This window comes from Scyliorhinus canicula, chromosome 2 (genome assembly GCF_902713615.1).
Source record: "Scyliorhinus canicula chromosome 2, sScyCan1.1, whole genome shotgun sequence".
NCBI lineage: Eukaryota > Metazoa > Chordata > Chondrichthyes > Carcharhiniformes > Scyliorhinidae > Scyliorhinus > Scyliorhinus canicula.
This window is the reverse complement of record NC_052147.1, coordinates 48,216,662-48,241,767: the sequence shown is the minus strand read 5'-3', so window position 1 is coordinate 48,241,767 and position 25,106 is coordinate 48,216,662. Positions and strand designations below refer to the sequence as shown.

At 45.6% G+C, this 25,106-nt stretch overlaps 1 protein-coding gene across 2 annotated transcripts in view; it reads left to right on the top strand.

The window, feature by feature from the left end:
• LOC119953367 overlaps positions 1-24,863 on the top strand; it is a 37,290-nt gene extending 12,427 nt beyond the window's left edge. Inside the window, exons 2-4 of one of the 2 annotated variants that reach the window (XM_038777564.1) lie at positions 5,232-5,339; positions 23,275-23,385; positions 24,501-24,863. In XM_038777564.1, coding sequence (XP_038633492.1) covers positions 5,232-5,339; positions 23,275-23,385; positions 24,501-24,750 — 469 coding nt within the window. In that variant the 3' untranslated portion in view covers positions 24,751-24,863. Of the gene's footprint in view, positions 1-1,642; positions 1,803-5,231; positions 6,295-23,274; positions 23,386-24,500 lie in introns of those variants that run through there. The other variant, XR_005458008.1, reaches the window with a different exon arrangement.
• Positions 24,864-25,106: the final 243 nt, after the last annotated feature.

Genomic DNA, 25,106 nt, shown 5'->3' with positions numbered 1-25,106 from the left:
AATTCATATATCAAGACTGATGTTTTATTACCACGTCACACCTTGCCTAAAAATGCTGCACTTCTAGGAGTGGAGGAGGGGATTGGGGGTCCAGAGGCAGGCTCCCCAGGAAATATTAAATATTTACATTCAATATAATTAATTCTAAACCCTTTTTATAACCTCACAATTCAACCTAAATAATACATAAGAAAAGGCGAAGGCAATTATTCCCAAGCAGGAAGGCACAAGAAAAAGTAATTAAATAATGTGAAGCTTGGTTGACCCTGCAGTTACATTTAACAAGCAGATGTCAGAGGATGTGTTCAACTGAGCTCTTTTGTGTCAAATTCATCCACCTACCCGGTGTGATTCTTCATTTTAGAAACTGGGGGCGGGATTCTCCGTTGCCCGACGGCGATATCGTCATCGGCGATTGGGCGGAGAATCCCTTTTTATGACCGAATCAGGGACGCTGTCTGTTTTCGGATGCTCCGCCCCCTCCAAAATGGTGTAATCGGGGAGTACGCCGCACTCCGTTGGGACGACCTCAGGATGTCCCCTGAAGGCCCTCTCCCGATGCTCTGCCCCCGCTGGACCGAGTTCATGAAGGCACGGATCACGTGTGCTCTGAGTTTTCATCAACTTTGCATGGCGGCTGCGGACAGTGTTGGGGGGGACACTTCGGCGAGGGCTGGTGGGACTGGTGGGGGTGGTCCGGGAGTAGCAAGGGGGGGATCCAGGGGAGCACTATCTGGCAGGTCGCAGTCTGCATGCGGCCAGTGGCATGTCGCACAACGCAACAGCTGCAGGTCATCACCGTACACATGCGCGGCCACAGACCGGCCATTCTCCGGCCATCTTTGGCGGGGAAGCCGGGAGTTTTACCCGCCGCCACAGCTACCCCCTCACCAGTCCAGGAATCGGTGAGGATTCACCGCTGATTTTGGCGTTGGCACTTAGCCGCAAAATCGGAGAATCCAGCCCGAAGTGTCGACGATGGGACTGAATTGGTGGACTTCTGTGAGAACAGAATTGGCACCATCCCAGAGCAATTCATCAACTGTTGATGGATTAGCACCAGCGCTACGTGGAACACAATTGGTTCCAATGGAAAACGGTTCCTGATTTGCTGGAATCAATATTGGCACTCATGAGGCTAGCGAGCTGCAGCCGTATATAAACACTCCACTCTGCAGACACACTCATCCCAGCCAACAAGGTGGCAGCACAAAGAACAGCACCCGATTCACTGATGCTGAACTTGAGACCCTGCTGGATGAGGTGGAGGAGAGTCGGGCTACCCTGTAACCCAGGGTGGGGAGGAGGTTGCCACCCGCCGCCGTGCACCGGGCCTGGGCGCAGGTGGCAGATGTTGTGAGCGCCGTGGGCAACACCACCAGGACCTGCCACAGTGCCGTAAAAAACTGCACAACCTCCTCAGGGCGGCCAGGGTGAGTAGGCAGCACTGTGCCCCTGGCACCAACCCCCGTCCCACACACCAGTAACCCCACCCCGCCCCGAAGCGCGACTGAACTCTCACCCTGTCAGCACCCATACCGGCCGCTGTGGCCGCATGCCCTGGCCACAAAGGCCACCAGCTACCCACCCCTGTATTGCATGCGTCCAACTGTCTAACATTGTGCGTTTTCTGTCTCCCCAGCCCCCTCCAGGAAAAGTTGGCCTACAACTGCCAGGAGAGGGAAAAGACCGGAGGGGACCCCCGGACCTGCAGCCCCTCACTGCAACAGAGCGGTGGGCCCTGGACCTGATCGGTGGGCTCAGAGAGAGGGCAGTCACCGAGGCGGAGGTCATAATCGGAGGTAAAATTGGTCACCAAGTCCATCAGGGGTTGGGGTCAGTATTAAAGGTGTGTGTAAAACTGATAGCAATCTGGACCTTTCCAATAGCCTGCTCGATAAGTACATGATGATAGAGCAGGCCGAAGAAGAATCACCAGCCATAGGGGAAGGTAGATATTCAGTATCTTGGCTAATATTCTGCAAGAGCCCTCTATAATACCTGAACCAATACATTTACTCAGGGTGACCCCAAGATTAATACCTGGAAATCACAAGAAAAGGAATACTGGAAATATTCAGGCAACCAGGCAGCATCTGCAAGAAACAAAATGAACCTTCTCTGTTCTTCTTTCCCTATGTCAGTATTTGTGTAAAACCCCTTACATCTCTAGCTTTTTCCAGTTTTGATGAAAATTATGCCGCCAATAACTTATTATTTATAATAAAGTAGGTAATTTTTAGTACAGTTACAAGCTTTGTGATGTTTCTGAACTAGATCTTTCCACTTAACTAACAACTGTCTATGAAGTATCATTTGTCTCTTTCCTTCCCCTCAATTACTGACCATGATCTTCTCTACTTTATGCAAATGTAATTACTTACTCTAAAGAAAAATTTGAGTAAATGCAAAAACAAAAAAGATAGAAGTTAAATGGATTCATTCATCTTTTTAAAAAAAAATTTATTTAAAATTTAGAGTACCCAATTCTTTTTTTCCAATTAAGGGGCAATTTAGCATGGCCAATCCACCTATCCTGCACATAGAACATAGAACATAGAACGATACAGCGCAGTACAGGCCCTTCGGCCCTCGATGTTGCACCGACATGGGAAGTCAAAAACTAAAGGCCATCTAACCTACACTATGCCATTATCATCCATATGCTTATCCAATAAACTTTTAAATGCCCTCAATGTTGGCGAGTTCACTACTGTTGAGTTGTGGGGGTGAAACCCATGCAAACACGGGGAGAATGTGCAAACTCCACATGGACAGTGACCCAGAGCTGGGATCGAACCTGGGACCTTGGTTCCGTGAGGCAGCAGTGCTAACCCACTGCGCCACCGTGCTGCCCTAAATGGATTCATTCATTAAGGCATTGTTAAAAATAGCCCGGCGAAGGATTTTGCTACAGTGGAAGGACGCGAGGCCCCCAAGCGTGGAGACCTGGATCAATGACATGGCGGGCTTCATTAAGCTTGAGAAGGTTAAATTCGCCCTGAGAGGGTCGGTACAAGGGTTCTTTAGGCGGTGGCAACCTTTCCTCGACTTTCTGGCTCAACGATAGGGTACGGGGACAGTAGCAGCAGCAACCTGGGGGGGGGGGGGGGGACGTTGATTATGCTTGCTTATCTTATTTAAATTCGATTTATTTAATTTTAATTTATGGTTAAGTTCTCTTGTTGGGGGGGGGGGGGTGGGGGGAGTGTGATACATGTGATGTTACGGTATGGGGGGAATTGTGGGTGTTATGAGGCTGTTAGTTGCATATTACTGCTTGTTGCTATACTTGTTGTTATATTTTTATATTTTCTGTAAAAAATTCCAATAAAAATTTTTTTTTTTTAAAATAACTAGATCATAAGTTTATAATTTGATGAAACCTAAAAGATGGAAAGAAACGGTCTTCCATTTTATGTTTTCAGTAGAAGAAGCTAATGACATGTGTGAGAAGTGAATAGGACCTAACTGCTTGTAAAAACGATGAATGAAGTCAAATAGAACATAGAACAGTACAGCACAGAACAGGCCCTTCGGCCCTCAATGTTGTGCCGAGCCATGATCACCCTACTCAAACCCACGTATCCACCCTATACCCGTAACCCAACAACCCCCCCTTAACCTTACTTTTATTAGGACACTACGGGAAATTTAGCATGGCCAATCCACCTAACCCGCACATCTTTGGACTGTGGGAGGAAACCGGAGCACCCGGAGGAAACCCACGCACACAGGGGGAGGACGTGCAGACTCCACACAGACAGTGACCCAGCCGGGAATCGAACCTGGGACCCTGGAGCTGTGAAGCATTTATGCTAACCACCATGCTACCCTGCTGCCCCTTAAATGAATTGCAATAAACTTGCATTTGGACATGATTTGAATAGACAGTTAACCGTTGGTAAAATTATGGAGGTTGTCTACTGCTGAGACCACCAACTGTTTAAAAATCTTAAATAGAGTTACTAATGAGTGCTTCTACCATGCAGAAATATCCTTGTTAATGAGAGGTCTTGCCTATGAGTGCTGGTCACCCCCCCATTTAGAAATACTTCACACATGTAGCTGAAATGAAACAAACGTACAGCCATCAGTCTGAATCAAAATCAAATGGCACCTTAACTCATAATAGAAACCATTGGTGTGAGTTCTACGTTCCTAAATAAAAGGCAAGGAAACAGAGCCACAACTCTGAGCAGGAGAATCTTTATCCATTGCCTACCTTGTAAAGAATAAAATATTTGTTAGATCCAAAAACAACATTATAACGCAAAGAAAACGCACCCCAGGTACATCAACACATATTTGAAAATTGAGAAACCTATCAAATTCGCTTTTAGAATTTGTCTTCTGTGTGGGGGAGGCAGTAGCGTAGTGGTATTGTCGCTGGACCAGAGATCCAGGGTAATGCTCTGGGGACATGGGTTCGAATCCCGCCAGGGCAGATGGTGAAATTTGCAATAAAAGTCTGGAATTAAAAGTCTAACGACCATGAAGCCATTGTTGTAAAAACCCATCTGGTCCACTAATGTCCTTTTAGGGAAGGAAATCTGTCATCCTTATCTGGTCTGATCTACATGTGACTCCAGACCCACAGCAATGTGATTGACTCTTAAATGTCCTCAGGGATGGGCAACAAATGCTGGCCCAGTCAATGATGTCCACATCCCAAGAATGAATAAAGAAAAAAAAAATTATTGTCCTTCTTGTGCCTAAATACAGATGCAGTGAAATTTGGCTCCAAGGCGCCTGATTTGTCAATGTAACATAAGTGGTTATGCCTCCAAAATGGTACACCAGATACTGGATTCGATGAGAGCATTAGTGTACAGAGTGAATGTCCTCTCGAGGTTTGCAGAGTAGGAAGATTGTGACATCAGTCTATTGTTGGCTAAGCCAGCATTTATTGTCCATTCTTAGTTGCCCTTGAGATGTTGGTGTGAACTGCAGTTCCTGAGTCAGCTGGTTTAATACCAATGCTGCCATTTTGAAGTTTAATGACCTGCTGTCCCTTTAACACTGAACAAGCAATAAACAGCAGGAAGGATTCCCAACCCACTAACTAGCACTATTTTAAGAGATCATTAGGATAGTTGCTGGGTGGTTTCTACTGGCCATTTCTGTGATTGCAGATGTATTTGGTGGTCTGCAGGGTTGTTTTAAGATCCTGTAGTTTGCGGGGTGTGATATGGCATATGTTCTGAATTCAAGTAATCTCTTTCTTCCAGAAACCAGTATATTAGTATGCATCCCCCTTTGGACTACAGTATGACAGGAAGAATGAGCAAAGGCAGCACAGAGCTGGACAAGCTGCTGGAAGAAGGAGGAGGAGGAGGGTGAGAAGGGGTCTCAGCGGGAAGCATATTCACTTTGGGTGTTCAGGGAGCATTTCTCCTACCAGAACTTTAGAAAGGAACAATGTGTCAGACATCTCTGTTTCACTAAGGAGTCATCACTGAAATCTGTTGCCTGCTGTAACCAGAACTACAGCCTTAAAGCGGGATGAAGACGTCATTTCCAGTGGCTGTGAAGGTGAACCTTTATGCATCTGGATCCTTCCAGGCTGGAGCAGGCAACAGTTGTATTATCTCCCAATTTGCTATTCATTGTTGCATAAGGTCTCTGGACAGAATTGTCCCCGCCCACTCGCAGTGGGAATTATGGTGGGCAGAGAAGGAAGATGTGGTGGCAGTCCAAAAATCAGTTTCCTGACATCAGGAAATCAGTTTGAAATCTATCTCACCAACCTTTCATGGCCGGTTAATGGTGGGTTGCCTTTCCCGTTGGTCAATGTCCGGAACCCATTTTGCACCCCATAAATGCTGATTAAAACTCTTTTGGACCAGAAGCTTCTGGAAACAAATGGAAGGGGTGGTGGTAGAGACAAAGGGGAATGAGTGGGTCATGAGAAGGAGTGGTGCTGGAAGAGACAAAGAGGAAGGGGTGAAAGAGACAAAGAGAAAGGGTGGAAGACATGAGGGGAAGGGGTGCTGGAAGAGACAAAGGGAGGGTGGTGGAGTCAGCAGGTAAGAAAGGCAATAAGGGGAACGGGTGGAAGGCATGAAAAGGAAAAGGAGGAAGAAAGGCATGAAGGGGAAGAGGGGTGTGAATGGGGGAAGGGGTAGGGCAGTGTTTAAAAGGGCAGAGTCAGCCAAGTCAATGGTGGAGTCCTGGGTGGAGAACTGAAGGTGTTATTGGTAGGAAGGGACAGTCACTGTGAAAGTGGGATGTGGCAGGTGTAGTTCTCATTGGGAGGTTTATTGTTGGGGACAAGAATGGTGGCATGGATAACAGGAGTGGGCAAGTGGGCAGAATCAGGGAGGACATGGGCACCGTGACTGGTGGAGGCTCAGCTGGGAGGGAAGACAGTTATAGCATCCAGGGTGATGGGCGAGGTTCAAGTGTGACAGAGGGACTATCACATTGGGGAGGGGGTGGATCAGCAGTGATGGGGTGAGAGATGTTGGTGGGTGACAGGATGAATGTAAAAGTTAGTGAAGCCACTCTAAATGGTTACACACACCATCTTAGTGTGAAGGCAGTTCAGCAGCAAGCCACCTTCCTCTGTGTCCAATTGCAAAACACTGAGGCGGAAAGAAGGTCTTCTTAGTAGGGTGGAGCTGAAGGTCAGCGCAACTGATAACTAAAGGTTCACCCTGATAATGATGGGGAAGCTGGACGAGAGCTTTTTTAAAAACATTCTTCATTGTATGGTGAAGCCCAGGTCTGGCCCAGAGGATTCGCATAACACCGGCTTCCCAGCAAGGTGGAGAGCTGTCCATTGCACTGCAACATTTGGCATTGGCTCCAGTTAGAGAGAGAGAGGTGGATGCCTAGAAGGGGCATACAGGTGAATGGCAGCCAACCCGCTTCACGCTCTTATTCGTTTCAGGCCTTAATCTCACACCCAAAACCAAGTGACTTCCGACTGAAATATGTATCCACAAGTACTCCAGTCAATAACTCAAAGCTGGAGTACTCCTTTGATAATTCCTGTTATCCTATGGGGGATCTCCCCACCTTTCAACTGGCCGAATGTCACAAAGCTAATTTATGTTGGTCCCATTCTGAACTAGGTTCTGGGGTGACAGGTGTGGGTTTGGGAACTCCATCCATCCCAGTCAAGGGGGAAATGTATCTGTTTAAGTACAGCTCATAGGAAGCACAGAGTCAATGATCACACAAAGAGACCGACTTCAGGGTTAACGTTATGAATCAGATGCATGTTTAATGTCTGCCGCTATTACCATTGTCAATTAATCTTGAATTTCTGTTACCATTAATGTTGTCAGTGTTGGTTCAAATTCTGCGACAGTTAATCTTTTAAAAAAAAAATAATTTTAGAGTACCCAATTAATTTTTCCAATTAAGGGGCAATTTAGCATGGCCAATCCACCTACCCTGCACATCTTTGGGTCGTGGGGGGCGAAACCCACGCAAACACGGGGCAAATGTGCAAACTCCACACGGACAGTGACCCAGAGCCAGGATTGAACCTGGGACCTCGGCGCCGTGAGGCATCAGGGCTAACCCACTGTGCCACCGTGCTGCCCTGCGACAGTTAATCTTGTTGATGTCTGTTGAGTTTCAGTTACTCTTAACCTTGTCAATCAGATCTATGTTTAAAGTTATGCTGTGTGTGCATACAGGGTTTGGTGTATATTTAAAACGGGGAGCCACTCTCCGCTCACTTTCTGAGATCAGTCGCTCTCTCAGTGAGACTGACTTTGCGATCGATGGTGAATCTCCTTCTTTCCTCATCAGCCCCAAATCCAGGCATGTTTCCAAGAAATTCCTCATTTCCCCATCAAACACCTCAGGAGTCTGCGATCAAACGTCTCGCACGCAGACCTATGCAGATTTTTATTACAAGTTATTTAGGTCTCCAATAAACAACAAAAAACAGAAAATATATTTTAATTTGCAATTTTTTTACATTCAGTAATACAGAAGTGCCAACAATGAACGTGATTTTTAAAAATTAACTGTGAAGACTACTGTCCGTGGTGTGGGTCGTGAGAGGCGGTCATTTTGTAAACATGGGTCCCCTGATATAGTTTGAAAACCACTGGTGTGGGCAACTAGAATAGTGTGAAAGGGTGGCTTCTCACACATGGCTCTCATCTCCCTTGTCAAAGAGCAATAGCTTCATATGCAGGAATCCATTAAGGAGTGGGACATCAATTATTGGTCCTCCATGATGTATTTATTCTGAAACAGATGGAGTGTACGCAAGCAACTAGCAGCAAGAATGAATCCAGGAACTTCCATCGAGTGCAAATTAACACATATTTACAAGTCTCCAAACCATATCAATGATTGTAAACCCTTGCCATCAATCTGCATTCAGAACATCTTAATCTTTCTAACCCTCCCATTATAGCCAGGAACATTCCTGACGTCCGAGGTGGAGGCAGCCTGCTAACTACTATGCCCTCTTGCCTGTGATGACTTTGGCAGGTGTCCTCTGGAGGCCCAAGGCCTCTGCCTCCCACTAGCACTGACCACCCTTGCGACTTCCTCCCAGGCTGCCACGGTCAGATGGCAAGGCCTCCTGCTATTATCTCTTGGAAAAAGTACTGCCCACCTCTCCTGGATGGCCTGGAGGAGGATCCCCAGGGAGACATCACTGAAGCGTGGGGCTAGAGCTTGCTGCCTTTGCTTTGATATTTTGTTGCTCTCTGACAGTCCTGGCACAATGGGTGAATGGATGTCCTGGTGATTTTTAAATATGGCGCTTAAAAATGATGGTGGTGTGCACGACTATCTTCCCGTCTCGCCCTGAGATTCGATGTGAACCTTGCAGCCATATAATTAATGAGGTGAACGTTGCACAATTCACCATGTTCATCTGCCCCAATCTCCAGGGGAAATCACTCCAACTTCTCACTCTCTCCATTGGACTTAGGCTCGGAGGGGAAAATTCCTGCCTCTGCATTCTAAGAGAGCTGAAACCAATGGATTTGCTGTTACCAGACAGCAGCAGTTGGCATGGTAACCTGGCCTTGTGAGGATTGCAGGCTCCACCATGCTGCTGGGTGCTATTGTCTGCTGATGTGTCACTTTGTGTTTGCCGTGTGTCAGCTCTGAGATGACCATCACCGAAAGTGATTCCGTTTCTTCACCATCCAGCTGGTGTGCTACCGTATGCAGCCTATCATGCAGGACAATGCCCAGTATCCTGGCAACAGTCAGAATGTTTTCATTCTGCAGCAGTGCACTGTTCCATTTGCATATAAGCCACCACTACAAACCAGAAGGTTTGCTTTTCGATGACAAAGGATATTCTTTGATGACATGGCTCCTGTCACCTGTACATAAGCTATGAACACGTGGGCAATATCCTCATAGTGAAAACCATTCTGTCACACAAACTGCGATAGAGCAGACCATTAAACAACACTTCCGCTGCCTGGACCAGTCTGCAGGAACCTTGCAGAATTGGCAGAATACGTGTCAAGATTTGTGGTGATCTGCCGCATGTTGCACAGCCACCATGCTACCATCTATATGGCAAGTAGCTGAGGAGGTGAAGGGAAGAGTCAACAAATGCAGCACCTGTATGGCCGGCTTGTCCGTGATCGAATCATGAACTGTGCACGCAAACCCAGTGTCACATTAGCCAACAGTCCCACACCTGGGACTAGGGGCTGGTTTAGCACAGGGCTAAATGGCTGGCTTTTAAAGCAGACCAAGGCAGGCCAGCAGCACGGTTCAATTCCCGTACCAGCCTTCCCAAACAGGCGCTGGAATGTGGCAGCTAGGGGCGTTTCACAGTAACTTAATTTGAAGCCTACTTGTGACAATAAGTGATTTTTAATTTTTTTTTTCACCTTTCATCTCCTTTTGAGGAGGCCTGGGCGCTGGAGCTGTCCTCACTGCATCATAGCACTCACTTGGAAATTACACAAAGATAGAAACGGCAGCAAACTGAGGGTGAGAGCAGTCTGAACTTCCACTGCGCACCTCCACATAGTGTGGCTGCTGCTAATGCTGCAATTCACGCTGAGGCAGTGGCCTGAATTTAGAGTACTCAATTCATTTTGTCCTATTAAGGGGCAATTTAGCGTGATCAATCCTCCTAGCCTGCACATCTTTGGGTTGCTGGGGCAAATCCCACGCAAACACGGGGAGAACGTACAAACTCCACACGGACAGTGACCGAGAGCCGGGATCAAACCCGGGACCTCAGCGCCGTGAGGCAGCAATGCTAACCACTGCGCCACCGTGCTGCCCTAAGTCTTGGGTTTTCTGACTTTGTTCAGCCTGCTTTCTGCTCCCAGTGCCTTTGCAATAATTGTTTGGATGGCCTCGGCGTAGAAAAGGCATTTCTATTCCTCTGCACATCCTGCACCAAGCCCTCCATTGTAGCATCAGAAAGTCTTGGAGCCCATTTTCTGTCATGTTGTGCACAATGAAAGCAAAATACTGCAGATGTTGGAAATCTGAAACAAAAACTGAAAGTGCTGGAAAAACTAAGCGACTCTGGAAGCATATTTGGAGAGTGAAACAAAGTGAAATTTTCAAGTCCATATCGTGATAAAATTAGAAAAACAAAAAATCCAATAATTTGGAATGTGTTGTGGTGGTTGTATGGCTACAGGGAAAACAAGATTTTTTTTAAGGTGAAGAAGAGGTAGAATCTCTGAGTTGATAGAACTGGGGGTTTGAGTAACACAGAGAACAAGTTTAGGAACAATGGAATGTGTGGGTGGATTTCATATTTACATTCTATAAAGTGAGCTCATGTAATAAAGATAATTAAAAGTAACCGCTGAGGTTATCTCAGATTAGGGAAGATCAAAAAGCAAGACATTATATCAGAGTCAAATTCACCCTATGCATGGAACTGTTTGAGATTACAGCCCACACAGAAGGAAGCTGTGTTCACTCCCAACAATTTTTGTCTGGAGAAAATCTGTTTTGAGAAGCCAGTAGTCTCTCTTCCAAATCAGATGCAAACCCAAAAGATATAAGTGCCTGGTATGGAAACTATGCTGGATATTGCATATAGTTTTAAAACTTATGGGATGTTGTTTGGAGAGGTTTAGCTCTGAGGCTAGGAAAATAGAGTGGTTTTTCCTTGGGAGGTTTTCTTTTATTCGATGCTTATATTGTCATGCGGGCCGTTGTTTGCGGGTTGGTGGGAGGATGAGATTGTTAATAAGGGGATTGACATTGTGTTCGTTACCGTTGACTGTTTGTTGGTGGGGTGTAAATTTTGAACAAAATGTGAAAATGGAGAATAAAAATATTTTTTAAAAAAGTAATAATAACCTTTATTATTGTCACAAGTAAACTTACATTAACACTGCAATGAAGTTACTGTGAACATCCCCTAGTCGTCATATTCCAGCGCCTGTTCGGGTACACGGAGGGAGAATTCAGAATGTCCAAATTACCTAACAGCACGTCTTTCGGGACTTGTGGGAGGAAACTGGAGCACCCGGAGGAAACCCACGCAGACACAGGGAGAACGTGCAGACTCCGCGCAGACAGTGACCCAAGCCGGGATCCTGGCGCTGTGAAGCCACAGTGCTAACCACTGTGCTACCATGCAGCCCCTATCGCCTTGGCAATAGAGCAACTGACATTGGCGCTTAGCGTGTCAAGGGGTTGGAAAGGGATAGTGCTGGGGGGAGGGGGGGGGTATTGGAGGTGTTTTGCTATATGCGAACGACATGTTGCTGTATATTTCGGACCCACTGGAAAGCATAGGGAATATTATGGACATTTTGGTGGAATTCGGCAGGTTTTCGGGGTATAAATTAAACATGGGGAAGAGTGAGGTGTTCCCGATCTTAGGGAGGGGGTAAGAGAGAAGGCTGGCAAGCTGCCGTTTAAGGTAGTGAGGGCAAATTTCAGGTATGTGGGCATCGGGGCGTTTCACAGTAACTTCATTGAAGCCTACTTGTGACAATAAGCAATTATTATTATTATTATCCAGGTGGTGAGGGGGTGGGAGCAATTACTCCAGTTGAATTTGACCTTGCTGGTGGAGCATATGAAGAGGTATGTTAAGAGGTGGGATGTGCTTCCACTGTCACTGGTGGGGTGGGTGCAGTCCGTGAAGATGACTATGCTTCCAAGGTTTTTGTTTCTATTCCAGAACCGCCCGATTTTTATCTGAAAAGCCTTTTTAGGAAGGTTAACACATTGATATCGGGATTTGTGTGGCGGGGAAAGCCCCATGAGTAAAGAAGGCACTGCTGGGGAGGGGGCGACGGGGGGGGGGGGGGGGGGGGGGGGGTGTGTAGGCAGGCTTGCCTTGCCATAATGAAATGAATTACTACTGGGGGGCAAATATAACCATGGCAACGAGGTGGGAAGTGGCGGATTTCTTTAGGCTGGAGAAAATTAAGTTCGTCTTGAGGGGGTCTGTGGAAGGGTTTGCCTGGAGATGGAAACTGTTTCTTGATTTCTTCCAGGACAGCTCAATCAGCAGCAGGGGGGGGAGGAGGGGGGTGTAATTAGAATATGATTAGTGGCCCAATCAGGGAACCCCTTTCTGTGTATATAGCAGGGAGTGTCAGATCCTCTGCACTCCCAGTGTAGACAGCAGACTGAATGGTCATGGTTCTTCAGCTGTGGGTTTGTAAATAAAAGGAATTCTGGTGACGGGACTTCTGGCTCCGTGGTCTTATTACAGGGGGCATGGTATGGAGGGCGGGTTGTGGGTGTTAGTTACTTATTTAGTTATGATGTGATCTCCTGTTTGTCGCTTTTTGATCTTGGTTGTGGTTGTGTTTGATGTTTATTTCTAAATGCCTTAATAAAAATATTTTAAAAAAAGCTTTTTACTCTTTCATTACCCGTCTAGTAAGCTACTGGAAGAAGAAGCAGCAGCATATTTAGAATGATAATTGCATCCAATGTTTTACAGATGACATTCTATTGCTATAACATAATGCAGTAACAACGATTATTGTTACTTTATGGAGAAGCAGTGGGATTTGAAGATTTATCCATAGATTAGGAGTCAATGCAACAATGACTTGTATTTATATAGCACTTTTAACGTAATAAAATGACCCGAGACATTTCACAGGAGCATTTATACAACATAATCTGACACCAAGCCGCATAAATAGATATTGGGGAAGATGACCAGAACCTTGATCATTGGTTTCACTGAGCATCTTTGAGAGATAGAGAGGTGGCGAGATTTAAGGAGGGAGTTTCAGAGCTCAGGAACTTGGCAGATGCAGGTGCAGCTGCCAATGTGGAGCGATTGAAACGGGTTGACTTACCTTCGCTGGAATTCCAAAGCCCCTGTCTCGCCTGACCTTCTGCACGCAGGCCAAGAAAGACAGAAGCAGCAAAGCATGTAGCCGCATGGGGTAAATGGAGCTCAGCGAGGGAGGACACATCACCTTTTTATGGCACTAGCTGCCAGCACCAGGTCAAGGTTGGATCGAGATGGGTTGGACTGGGCTGGGGAGTGGTGTCGGGTATTGGGTCGGGCCAGGGTCTGACTGAGGGGGCCGGGGCGTGTGTGTGTGGGTGCATGTGTGTGGGGCGGGGGGGGGGGGGGGGGGGGGGGGGTCCTGTGCAGGGCTTGGCATGGGTGTTTAAAATAGTTACTTCTAAAGTTAGAAATGCTCTTTTCCCCCTTCTAACTCTTTCAGAGTAACTATAAGGACAAAACTGGCAGAATCTTCCGAAGTTAGTGATTTAAATCGCTTTGTTGGATGATTCCAAGCACAGCCCAGCTTATCCAGGGGAAGTTAGTCCTTCTCGACAATTGCTGGGTCAACCCTTAGGTGGGAACTTCCAAAAGGGATTCCTCCAGCGCAACTTTGAGGGACCCCCAAAGTGTGATGCTGGGGAGCCAGGACATTATACCCCAGTGGCTAATAAATTGAAAGATAAGACAGGTTTGCATTTATATAGTAACCTCAGGACAACTAAAAGCACTTTATAGTAATACTTTTAAAGTTTGTCACTGTTTAAGTATAGGAAGCGCAACAGACAATAAGGCCTCTGATTGATTAATTTTTTCACACCAGATTGATTCATTTTTCACACCAGAGGGACACTGTATGTTGGCACACTAATATATTGGCACCACAGAGCAGTAGGCGATTCCATGGCATAAGTTCCCGTTGTTAGCCAGTCTATTTGATGGAGACTGAGCAGCCAACTATTACCGAAGGAAGAAAAAAACTTCAAAGATATGTCAATCCATGATACTCTTCCAGCTCAGTTATTAACTGAATACAAAGAACGGCAGAGTCCTGGGGACAGTTGCCTTTAAACCCACACATTGAGAACAAAAGCATGGAGTTGAAGGCTTTATAGAGAAGAGGTTTTTAAAAATAAATTTACTGTACCCAATTAATTGTTTCCAATTAAGGGGCAATTTAGTGTGGCCAATCCACCTAGCCTGCACATCTTTGGGTTGTGGGGGTGAGACCCATGCAAACACGGGGAGAATGTGCAAACTCCTCACGGACAGTTACCCAGACCCAGGATCGAACCTGGGACCTTGGCACCGTGAGGCTGCAGGGCTAACCCACTGCGCCACCGTGCTGCCCTGGCTTTACAGAAATAACCTGTGGAACAGAATTGAAGCGGTTAATGTTAAACGGCTTCCTGGATTTGGCATCATGATTCCATTATGTTATTTTTTTGATTGTAAGCAAACCTAGGACAAGAGTAATATTTGCATCAAAAAGCAAAAAATAGTTAGCATTAAAACTGGAAGTCGCAGCCTACCCTGTGATTCAGCAAGCTGATGGAACAGGAAGATTCCATCTTCAAATCACTAGTTTATGCTGAATAGCTGATTTAAGCAGGCTACAATTTGCCTCTGTAACCATGTATTAGAGAAAGTAATACCAGCCTTGTTGCTGCTTGTAACCATCAACAGGAAACCCCTGCTGGAAACATGTCTGTTGGGATAAGGTGATGGCAGTACTGGATCGTTGTGTTGCCCCCTGTAGCTAAATAGCCTGCCAGCAATCATTATTAAAAGCTACACATGGATACTGGTGGCGCAGCAGAGGTGGACAGTACCCATGGAAACATTTCCCAACAAGGCTTCAAATGCCTTCGGGACTGCATGGGACGGAAGAAAACTGTCATGAAAAAACTCAGGGATGTGATATATGAAAATATAATAAATAACAAGACTATTATTCATTATCATTTCTATCAGTACGGTTTTACTGGCCTAGGTTAATATATTGGTATTAATTACCAAAAAATGCCTTGTCCACAAATTCTAGCCTGTTTATTTTCGTTCTACCCTTGTGTAAAATCTTAGTTGCTGAAAGTTACAATCAAATTTTGTACTGAAAAATATAATTCAGTTCCAAAGCAAAATCAGATAGTTTTGTTTTCAAGAAAAACTATGCAAGAGTATTAAATGCTAAGTTTACATGCAATCAATTAATGAAGACATTTTGGCATAATTGTTAGAGTTATCTTGCTTAAAAGAATTTAAATCCATGTCAAAGTCTAAATAAAGTAATTGGTGGAAGCCGGCATCTCTCACTGGTGTTCGATTGGCTGTTTGCACGAAAAGTCTTTCAGTGCAAGGGAATGTATTCCTGAGCAAAAACATATCAGCCACATGACTGTTGGTATACAATTGATTAAAGAGGACTTTAAACAACTTCTTAATGACTCGAGCAAAGAGTCACGTATAAGTATTTTTAGCCAAGCTGCATGACATTCTGATTCCTAGTATAGGTCACTGTAATGCCACAGGTATTCTTCAGCGCTCTGTTAGTTTAATGCACTTTCCAATTCTCCAAAACCCAATGTTTGAAATAAAAGCAAGTTTCAAGAAAATGTGTTTGCAAAACCTCTTGCTTGTTCACCAGCAGATGAAACATTAACATAATGAAATAAATTGAGTTAATAGATATCTTGCGCCACTTGTAGGTAAATCACAAAGGACACTTGACTCTCCTGAGCTTATTCTCTTTCCAAACAAAAATGGCTTTGCCAACCATTTTACACGAAGGAGGTGCTCCTTTCATTGGGTGCATTACTACTGTAGCTCATACTCAATAGTTTGTGGCTTTAAAAGCAGGGACAATTTATTTCATAAAGATAGAGGTTTATGGTAAAAGCCCATATGAAATATTTACTGTTCTATCAAATATAAATTGTTTCCATTCAAATGAACCATCAATTATTTTAATGAACAAATTCCACTGTATTTATTGTAAAATTACATTGTGTTTTTATTTTTCCATCTAGACTACTTCAAAAATACACTGATGGATATTTACATGCCCACATTGGCCAGTAATGGCTGCACTTACTCACTCTTCATACATTCCTGGTGATAGGCACGCTGCAAATCTAGGCAGCCTGCACCAGGTGCCTGCATACAGCAGCTACTATTGTGACAGAAAATAATTCATTTACTTTGGGTTTTTAATGTCAAGTAACTCTATCATGTGTGCAGCATTTTTTAGAATGATGTAAACTTTATGAATTATAAGCAACAAAGTTATTCTCGCATGAAGGAACATTACCGCCCCAAGGACAGGTTTCAAGCTGGAATGAATCTGCAGGCTGCGGATTTGGCACACACTCATCTCTAGAGTCAGCCCCCTCGTTGCCATAACAACTTGTGCCACCAATGTAGTTCAGCAATGTGCGCATGCACGAATAAATATATATTAGGACAACTGTGAAGGTGCCCTGCAGAAATCATGGATATGTGTGCTAAATTAGACATTTCTGAGCATGGAGTCAAACATGGAACTGGGTCACGAGAATCCCAAACTAGATTCCGTCAGTTAGAGTAGGTAATAAAATGCTGTCACACAAGATACCAATAACACTGAGTGGAGACCCAATAGTAAAGAACATATAAAACAATTATACCACAAATTTGTCAAGGGATTTGGCAGGTTTCTCCCATCAGATTAATGCAATACCTGGTCGATTGTCATTGAAAGACATCATTGCTTAGCCAATTCACAAAGCACAAGTATAAATAATGAAAATGATAAACTCATGTAACCAGTGTCATTCACCACTATTATCAGAACTAAACAAAATATTGAAGACAGCAAGTAATCACCATGATTCTGCATATTAGACCACATCTTCTTCTTCGGCAGTCCCTTGGGACCGAGGATGACTTTCTTCCTCTCTGGGTTTTTAAAAAATATTCCTTTACAGGATGTGGGTGTCATTGGCTAGACCAGCATCTATTGTCCATCCCTAATTGCCCTTGAGAAGTTGGTGATGAAAAGCCTTCTCGAACTGCTGAACTTGATGTGGTGTAGATACACCCACAATGCTATTGGGGAGGGAATTCCAGGATTTTGACCCAGTGACAGTGAAGGAACGGCGATATATTTCCAAGTCAGGATGGTGAGGGACTTGGAGGATAAACTCCAGGTGGTGGTGTTCCCATGTGTCTGCTGCCCTTGTCCTTCTAGATGGTAGGAGGTCATGGATTTGGAAGGTGCTGGCTCAGGATCTATTAAGACCCAGGAAGCCAAGCGGTAAGATGAATGTAAGTTTTAATCATGGTCACATAAAGTTTGCCCATGGCAGCAAACTATTTACACAGCACAGTCCCGTTGGGACAACCAACATGCCGGTCTCTGTCTGGGTCGGCCTTTATACTCGGTCTTATGAGCCCCAGCTGAGCGGGCCTCCGCCCACCATCAGGAAAGCTGATATTCCATGAGTGCCATGGGGAGATCAATCAGAGTACACCATAGGCTTCATGGGTGTTATCTGTCGGTGCGGATCCTTCGGTGCCCATCTCCGAGCCGGAGTCGTCATCATCTTGATCCATTTTGGGCCATGGCAGGTTGAATGTCTTGTCTAAGGAGTGGCTCCCGGGGAGGTGGAGGTACCGGCGTCACTGACTGGGCGTCATCTGAGGCGGACACTCGTCATGTGGTCAACGTGTTTGCGTATGGTCTTCCCTTGGGTCTTGAACTTGTAAGATATGGGCCCTCTTTTCTCCAACATTATCCTTGGGAGCAGAGAGCACCATGTCTGAAGTTGCGGATGTGAACAGCGGCCTCCTTTTGAAAGTTCCTCCCTGGTGTCCTGTGGTCATGATACTTTCGCTGCGAGTCTTGCTGCAGCTCCACTTTCCTGCCCAAGTTTGGGAAGGTCAGGCTTAATCGGGTTCTGAGGCACTGACCCATCAGTAGCTCCACTGGTGCTACCCCTGTTGTGACATGCGGCATAGTCCTATAGTGAAAAAGGGATCTCGCCAGTTGCATGCCCAGGGAATCCATGGTTTGCTCCCTCATGTCCCTCTTGAATGTTTGTACTGCCCATTCGGCCAAGCCATTTGATGGCAGGTGGTATGGGACAGTTCGGATGTAACTGATCCCATTCATACCTGAGAATGTGAAGCACTCCTCACTCATGAATGTTATCGGTGACCAGCACCTCAGAAATTCAGTGGGTGCTAAACTGGCAACTTAACTTTTCAACAGTGGCTTTCAATGTGGTGGAGACCATCCTATGTACTTTGAGCCACTGAGTGTAGGCATCCACAATGATTAGAAACATGGACCCCATGAAAGGCCCAGTGAAATCCACATGTAGCCATACCCAGGGATGCCCTGGCCATTCCCAGGGGTGAAAAGAGGCCAAAGGAGGGAGTTTCTGGTGCTTGTGACACACCGGGCATCTTTTACGACCCACTCGATGTCACCATCAATCCCTGGCCACTAGGCATAGCTTCGTACCAACACCTTTGATTTTGAAGCCCCTGGGTGACCACTGTGCAAGTTCGACAGGGGCAATACTTGGCCTGGCTATGGGATGACCACACCTTATCCCACATGAGGATGCCGTCTTTGATGCTCAGTTCCCGCTGTTTCAGGACATAGGACTTGGGGGGGGGGGGGGGGGGGGGGATGTGGTCCTCTGTACAGTGGCTTGTGGTCGATGATGATAAAAAAGTGTGGTCCCTGACTGGGCAGGCTTTACACTGGGTTCATATGAGCCCCAGTTGGGCGGGCCTCTGCCCACTAGCGGGGAAGCTCATATTCCACGAGCCCCATGGAGAGATCAATCAGAGAATCCCCGTGGGCCTTGGGGGAGTTATTACAAGATCCTTGGTGAGTTGCTGCACTGCACCCTGTAGATGGTACACATCTGACATGTGCCTGTAGATGATGGACAGGCTCTGGGAGTCAACAACTGAGCTACTTGCTGCAGAGTTCCTGGCCTCTGACCTGCTCTTGTAGCCACAGAATTTAAATGGGTGGCCTAGTTCAGCTTCTGGTCAATGGTAACCATTTTCAGAGATAGCAATGCCATTGTGCTTCTGAGGTGACTAAACTGCTAAACTGTCCAATGCTGGATCAACACACTCTGCCACAGGTGGGGTGTAGTGTGTAATGAGGTGGGTGGGTGGGATTCTGCAACACTCCATCTGCTGTTTGTGCTTGACCTCCACCTGAGTCTGTTAGCGACGTTCAAAATGGTTGGCACCTTCGCAGATGGTTCTTCTCTGGTTGAGCTGCCTCGAGCAAGAAATTCCCACATACCTGTGAGGATGCTGCATTTTGTCAGGGGGGCTTTGAGGATGCCCCTGAAATGGTCCCTCTGCCCTCCTGGTAATTGCTTGCTGTGACAAAGTTCAGAGTAGAGAGCTTGGGTGGGATTCTCTGTTTCTGAGACGAAGTGTTGAAGCCAACGCGGAATCCGTGGACTTTTACGACAGAAAAGCCTGGAACGATTCAGCTACTGTTTGAGGGGCCAGCACCAACGCCACGTGGAGCATAATCGATTCCAATGAAAAATGGTGTGGGACTCACTGCGTCCGTGATTGACACGCGGGAGGCTGACAAGCTGCAGCCGCACATAAACATTACACTCCCCACACACACCATCCCAGCCAACAAGATGGCACTGGCTGCACTGAAGCGTGCCCATATAGCTGATGGGCCAGCTGGGGCCAGAGGGCACCCGGGGTGGGTTGGGGGGGGGGGGGGGGGCGCCCTGGGGGGACACCTATATGTCCTGTGGCACCATGTTCAAAGTGGGCTGTTAGCAATATGCGCAGCTGCATGACTGCCTTGCCGGCTGCAGCAATGGTGTTCCAGCCTGTCCACCCCAACCCCACAGCCCACCACCTGACCATCCCCCACTACGCCCCCAGCCCTAACAAAAGCCCCCGGCCAGAGGCATAATTGTCAGTAAACTATGGCGATGTTGCACACCTTCCGTATGCCCTCTCTCTCCCTCAGCAGTTGTCACGCTGGTTTCACGATTTTTAAAAGCACAAGTGAACCATGCCATCGGGAACTCAGCCCATTGGAGATGGGGAATCAGGGAGGTCCCGAAGAATACCGGGTTGAGCCCACTGATGATATGCAAACAGTGTCTACTATACATGTGTTCTGGAATGCTTTGCGCCGCTGTTGAGGTGCTGGAGCATTGCAATTTGGTGTCAAATCGACACCTGCCGCGATTTCGGCGTCGGAACCGATTCTCCGTCCAATCGTCTTTCCTGATTTCGGGGTCGGCTAATGGAGAATCCCGTCCCTTGTTTTGGAAGTCTTGTGCCAGGCATGCGGATGATGTGGCCCACCCAACGTAGTTGATTAACAATAACCAGTGACTTAATACTGTGGATGTTGGCCTAAGAGAGGTTACTGATTGATGCGACCATCAATTCACTCGAGACATGAGTAGAAGTAAACCGTGGCTTTAATCAACTTAGAACAGTGCCTGCCTGCGACTGAACCAATACTGAGAACCGCCTACAGGTTGACTGCTCTTTATACCTCCAATCAAGGGGAGGAGCCATGGGCGGAGCCCATACATGCCCCAACATGTTCCCCTATGGATAATGCCATACAATGGCACATAGGAGAAGCCCACAAGGGCAACAGCATAGCACAGATACAAATACAAGGGCAACAGCACAGATACAAATACACTGGTGGATTATTGGTATAATACATTCACCACATAGATATTGGACCATCTATCCTGCCATTGAATTTGCAGGATTTTACGGGCACATCGCTGATGATGTCTAAGGTGTCGTCTGTACGTTGCCCAAGTCTCTGATGCATACAGGAAGCAAACAAAATAATCTGTTGTGGACCCTATTACAAGCTGATAAATGAACGAGGGTTGAAATGGCATTAAGGAACCATTTGAGCTTCACTCTGCTGGGCCTTGGTGACACCGAGTGAGTTACACTACAGACAAAGGGCAGAATTCTCCAGTCTCCTCAACCCCCCCCCCCCCACCACCTGCAGCAGGATTTTCCCGCAGCGAAGGTCGGACCTTCCAGTCCCGCCGAAGTCAATGGCAATTTACACTTCTTGTCCTTGCTGCCCTTGGGAAGATCCCGTCCGTGGGAAGACCTGGGGAATTCCTCCCCATGTCTTCTCTACTAATGTAATTTCCCGACTGGTCTGGCTTGAGTCAGATATCTAATGAAACTAATTGATGGCAAATGAATGGGCGCTCATTGGTAATTTTAATATTTCTGGCTGAAGAGTTGAAAAGTAATTTATTCATGTCTCTATTCCTGATAATCTTTAGTAACTGAGCAGGGTAGGCGGATTGGCCACGCTAAATAGCCCCTTAATTGGAAGAAAAAAAGAATTGGGTACTCTAATTTTTTTTTACAAACTTTAGGAAATGATTTGATTTGCAGTCTTGCATCCAGGTTTTAACATTCATTGATGGTTTCTTAATCAGTAGAAAATGTATGTTGATAAATTGTAAAAGTTGGCATGATTGAAGAAGGGAGATCCGTGGCAGGTCTAGAGAATATAGGCATGCACTTTCAGCAGAGGATGAATTTCACAAAAAGAAGTTTGGAAACCTCCGCTGCAAACTGTGAAGATCCCTGACGATACGATAATCAGTGTGACATTTGCTGTGTGACATTTTATAATGTTATGTTGTAGCTGCCTCCTACATTCTGGAGACAAGAGATTGGATCACACGGCACGTCTGGTAGTATGGTAGCATTTGTGGAGAGAGAACAGAATTGGTGATACTGGTTAGTGACCTATCATCAAAACTGGAAAAAGTTAGAAATGTTAAGTCTTAATCACGTAGGAAAAGGCTTGGGGGTGAGGATGAGAAAGAAAGAAAAGTAGAAGTGATTAAATGACAAAAAAAAGGATGATAGTGCAAGGCAAAAGTTTTGGTAATGTGACAATAAAATAAATAAAAATTGAGTCTGGGAAAATGACACACCGAATCATTATCAGCAAGTGCTGTATTACAAAAATGGAGCACTTGATCTGCAATTATTGAACTCAAACTTGAGTCATTTAATACAATCATGGCAGATCATCCACTTCAATGTCCTCCCTCACTATTCCCACATCCCTTTATATCATCGGTATTTAGAAATCTGTCAATCTCTGCTTTCAGTTTCCACAGCCCTCTGGGGTAGAGAATTCCAAAGATTCACAACACGCCTAATAAAATAAATTCTCCTAATCTCGGTCCTAAGTGGCTTCCCCCTTATTTTGAAATGTGTTCCCTGGTTCGAGATGCTCCAGGCAGGGGAAACATCTTATCTGAATCTACCCTATTTATCCCCTTTAAGTATTTTGTAGGTTTCAGTGAGATCGCCTCTCATTCTTTGAAACTCTAGAGAATACAGGCCCAGTTTCCCCAGCCTCTCGCCATAGGACAGCCCCACCATTCCAAGAACAAGGTTGGTGAACCTACATTGCACTCCCTCTATGGCAATAATATCCTTCCTAAGGCAAGGGACCAAAACTGCACACAGTACTCTCGGTGTCGTCGAACCAAGGTTCTATACAATTGAAACAAGGGGCGGGATTCTCCGACTCCCCGCACACTCACTAAATCTATCCAAATTCCCTTAAAGCCGCTTTGCATCTTCCTCACAACACACATTCCCGTTTAGCTTTGTGCCATCCACAAACTTTGAAGTATTATATTTGGTCCGATTTCCAGACTATTCATATAATCTATGAACAGATGGGGCCCCTTGCGGTACCCCATTAGGCATAGCCTGCCAACGTGAGAATGGCCAGTTTTCTCTCTGTTAACCAACCCTTCAATCCATGTCGGTATGGAGAATTCAAAGGAGAAGAAGTGACTGAACATCAGGGATATGCTTGTTGACTGAACACGAGGGGCTCAGTAAACAAACAATTACCTATCTGTGTTTGAGGGGTATCCATGTAGAGGGGTGCTTATCTTAGGCACCAAATAATGTATTTTAAATTGAAGGAAGTGCGCATAAATCACTTCTTCACCGTGGGCACACGATTATATTATTCAGCCTGTTAACTCTGTTTCTCTCTCCAACAGGTGCTGTCTGACCTACTGGGTGCTTCCAGCACTTCCTGTTTTTAATTCAGATTTCCATCATCCACCATGTTTTGCTTTTACGTTGGGTTTCTGCCACATTTGCTTTGAAAGGTAAATTCCCTGGACCCGTTTTCTTCTATTTTTTTTTTGTTTTGGCCTTCCTTCCTGTTCTCGAGCCCCAACCTGGGGAGCACTTGCAGTACATTATAAACACTTTTAGAGGACTCCGATTGGTTGTATTATAATTATATTCTAGTCAGGGAACTTGTTTCCTGGGTTTCAATGTACAGCGTAAATCAGGAATGTAATCAACAATTCATTGCCAAGTTAATTAATCTGTTGAGGCTTTGTGTAGGAAGGTAAACCTATCCGAGTGTTACGCCTCTGTATTACATTTGTGACTTTGTTCGACCTTGAAAATCTGAGGCAAACCAATGCATAAAGTGTTATTCGGCACAAAACATGACAGTTCCACTGCTTGTTGTCAAGGTAATTATACATTTTGGAGGACAATAAAAACACTTTAAATCGCAACAAACCAAGATCACTTTTAAACACTGGTTGTCATTGCCAACAAAGCAACTTTTACAGTTTATGAGAGAAACTTAAAAATATAAACTGCCTGGTGCTAAATATTGTGTTTACTCAACACTTAAAAATACACACAGCAATAGCTGCAGAAATAGGTTTCTAAATCTCGCTGTTATGAAGCAGATCCAGCAGGGTGGAAGTATGCAAATGTCAGATCATCAGCAAGTCTGGGAAAGTTGCCCTATTTGACTGTGGTGCTAATTATTCAGTTCTAAACCCTTAGTTCAGTCAAGTTCTTCTATTCACACTCTTGGATCAAAAATCAAAAGTATTCTTCACATAAATTTCTAAAACTTCTATAACAGAAATTAGATACTCAACTTGGTATTTAGTTCCCTTGTTTATAATTGTCATTGCACCATTACAATTGTAATGTGCCGTGATTATTTACAATGTATTTGTAGAACCTCCTTGTAGAATTATGAGGTGCCTGTCCTGGTTTAATATTCCTGGTAAGTTTGGGCCCTCAATAGTCACCACTCCAGTGGGGCCTCTGACAAGTCACCGAGGAATTGTGCTGACTGTGTCCAGTGACCATTTCTTAAGAGGCGGTGGAGGGGGACCATTTGGTTCATCTTGCTTGTCCTGGCTCTTTGTTACAGCACTTCTAAAATTGGGTTTCACTCTTCCTGCAGTGGTGTCCCTTCCGCTGCTTCAAATAATGGACTGCCTGCTGCGATAGTGGAGTCGGACACTTTAGGAACTTTCAAGCGGTTATTGGATAGGCACATGGAGCACACCAGAATGACAGGGAGTGGGATAGCTAGATCTTGGTTTCGGACAAGGCTCGGCACAACATCGAGGGCAGAAGGGCCTGTTCTGTGCTGTACTGTTCTATGTTCTAATGTCAAATTCAAGATTTACATAGTCCTGGAGTTTCTGTAGAGATCGTTGATGACCAGAACCTTAATGTTACATCCATTAAAAATGTTGTGTTTGGGCTAATTGCCCAAAAACTATAGGATGCTAATCCTGGGTGATTAAAATGTTAAAATGGCCGTCAGATGCTGCCTGCTGTATTCTTGATACATTCATGTTTGCCATCATTTTAGCTGCTGAATTTCAGGAACATCAGGCTGCCCACCACTAGCAGGCTTGGGGCACAGGGTGGCCTCAAATAATTAATGAGTCCGGTCACCAGGGCCAGGGGGAGATCATATGTCCAGGTGTTTCTCCTGTTTCCAGACCCTTTATTCCACTGCCCCCCCCCCCCCCCAACCACCCCACCTCCTACGTTTAAC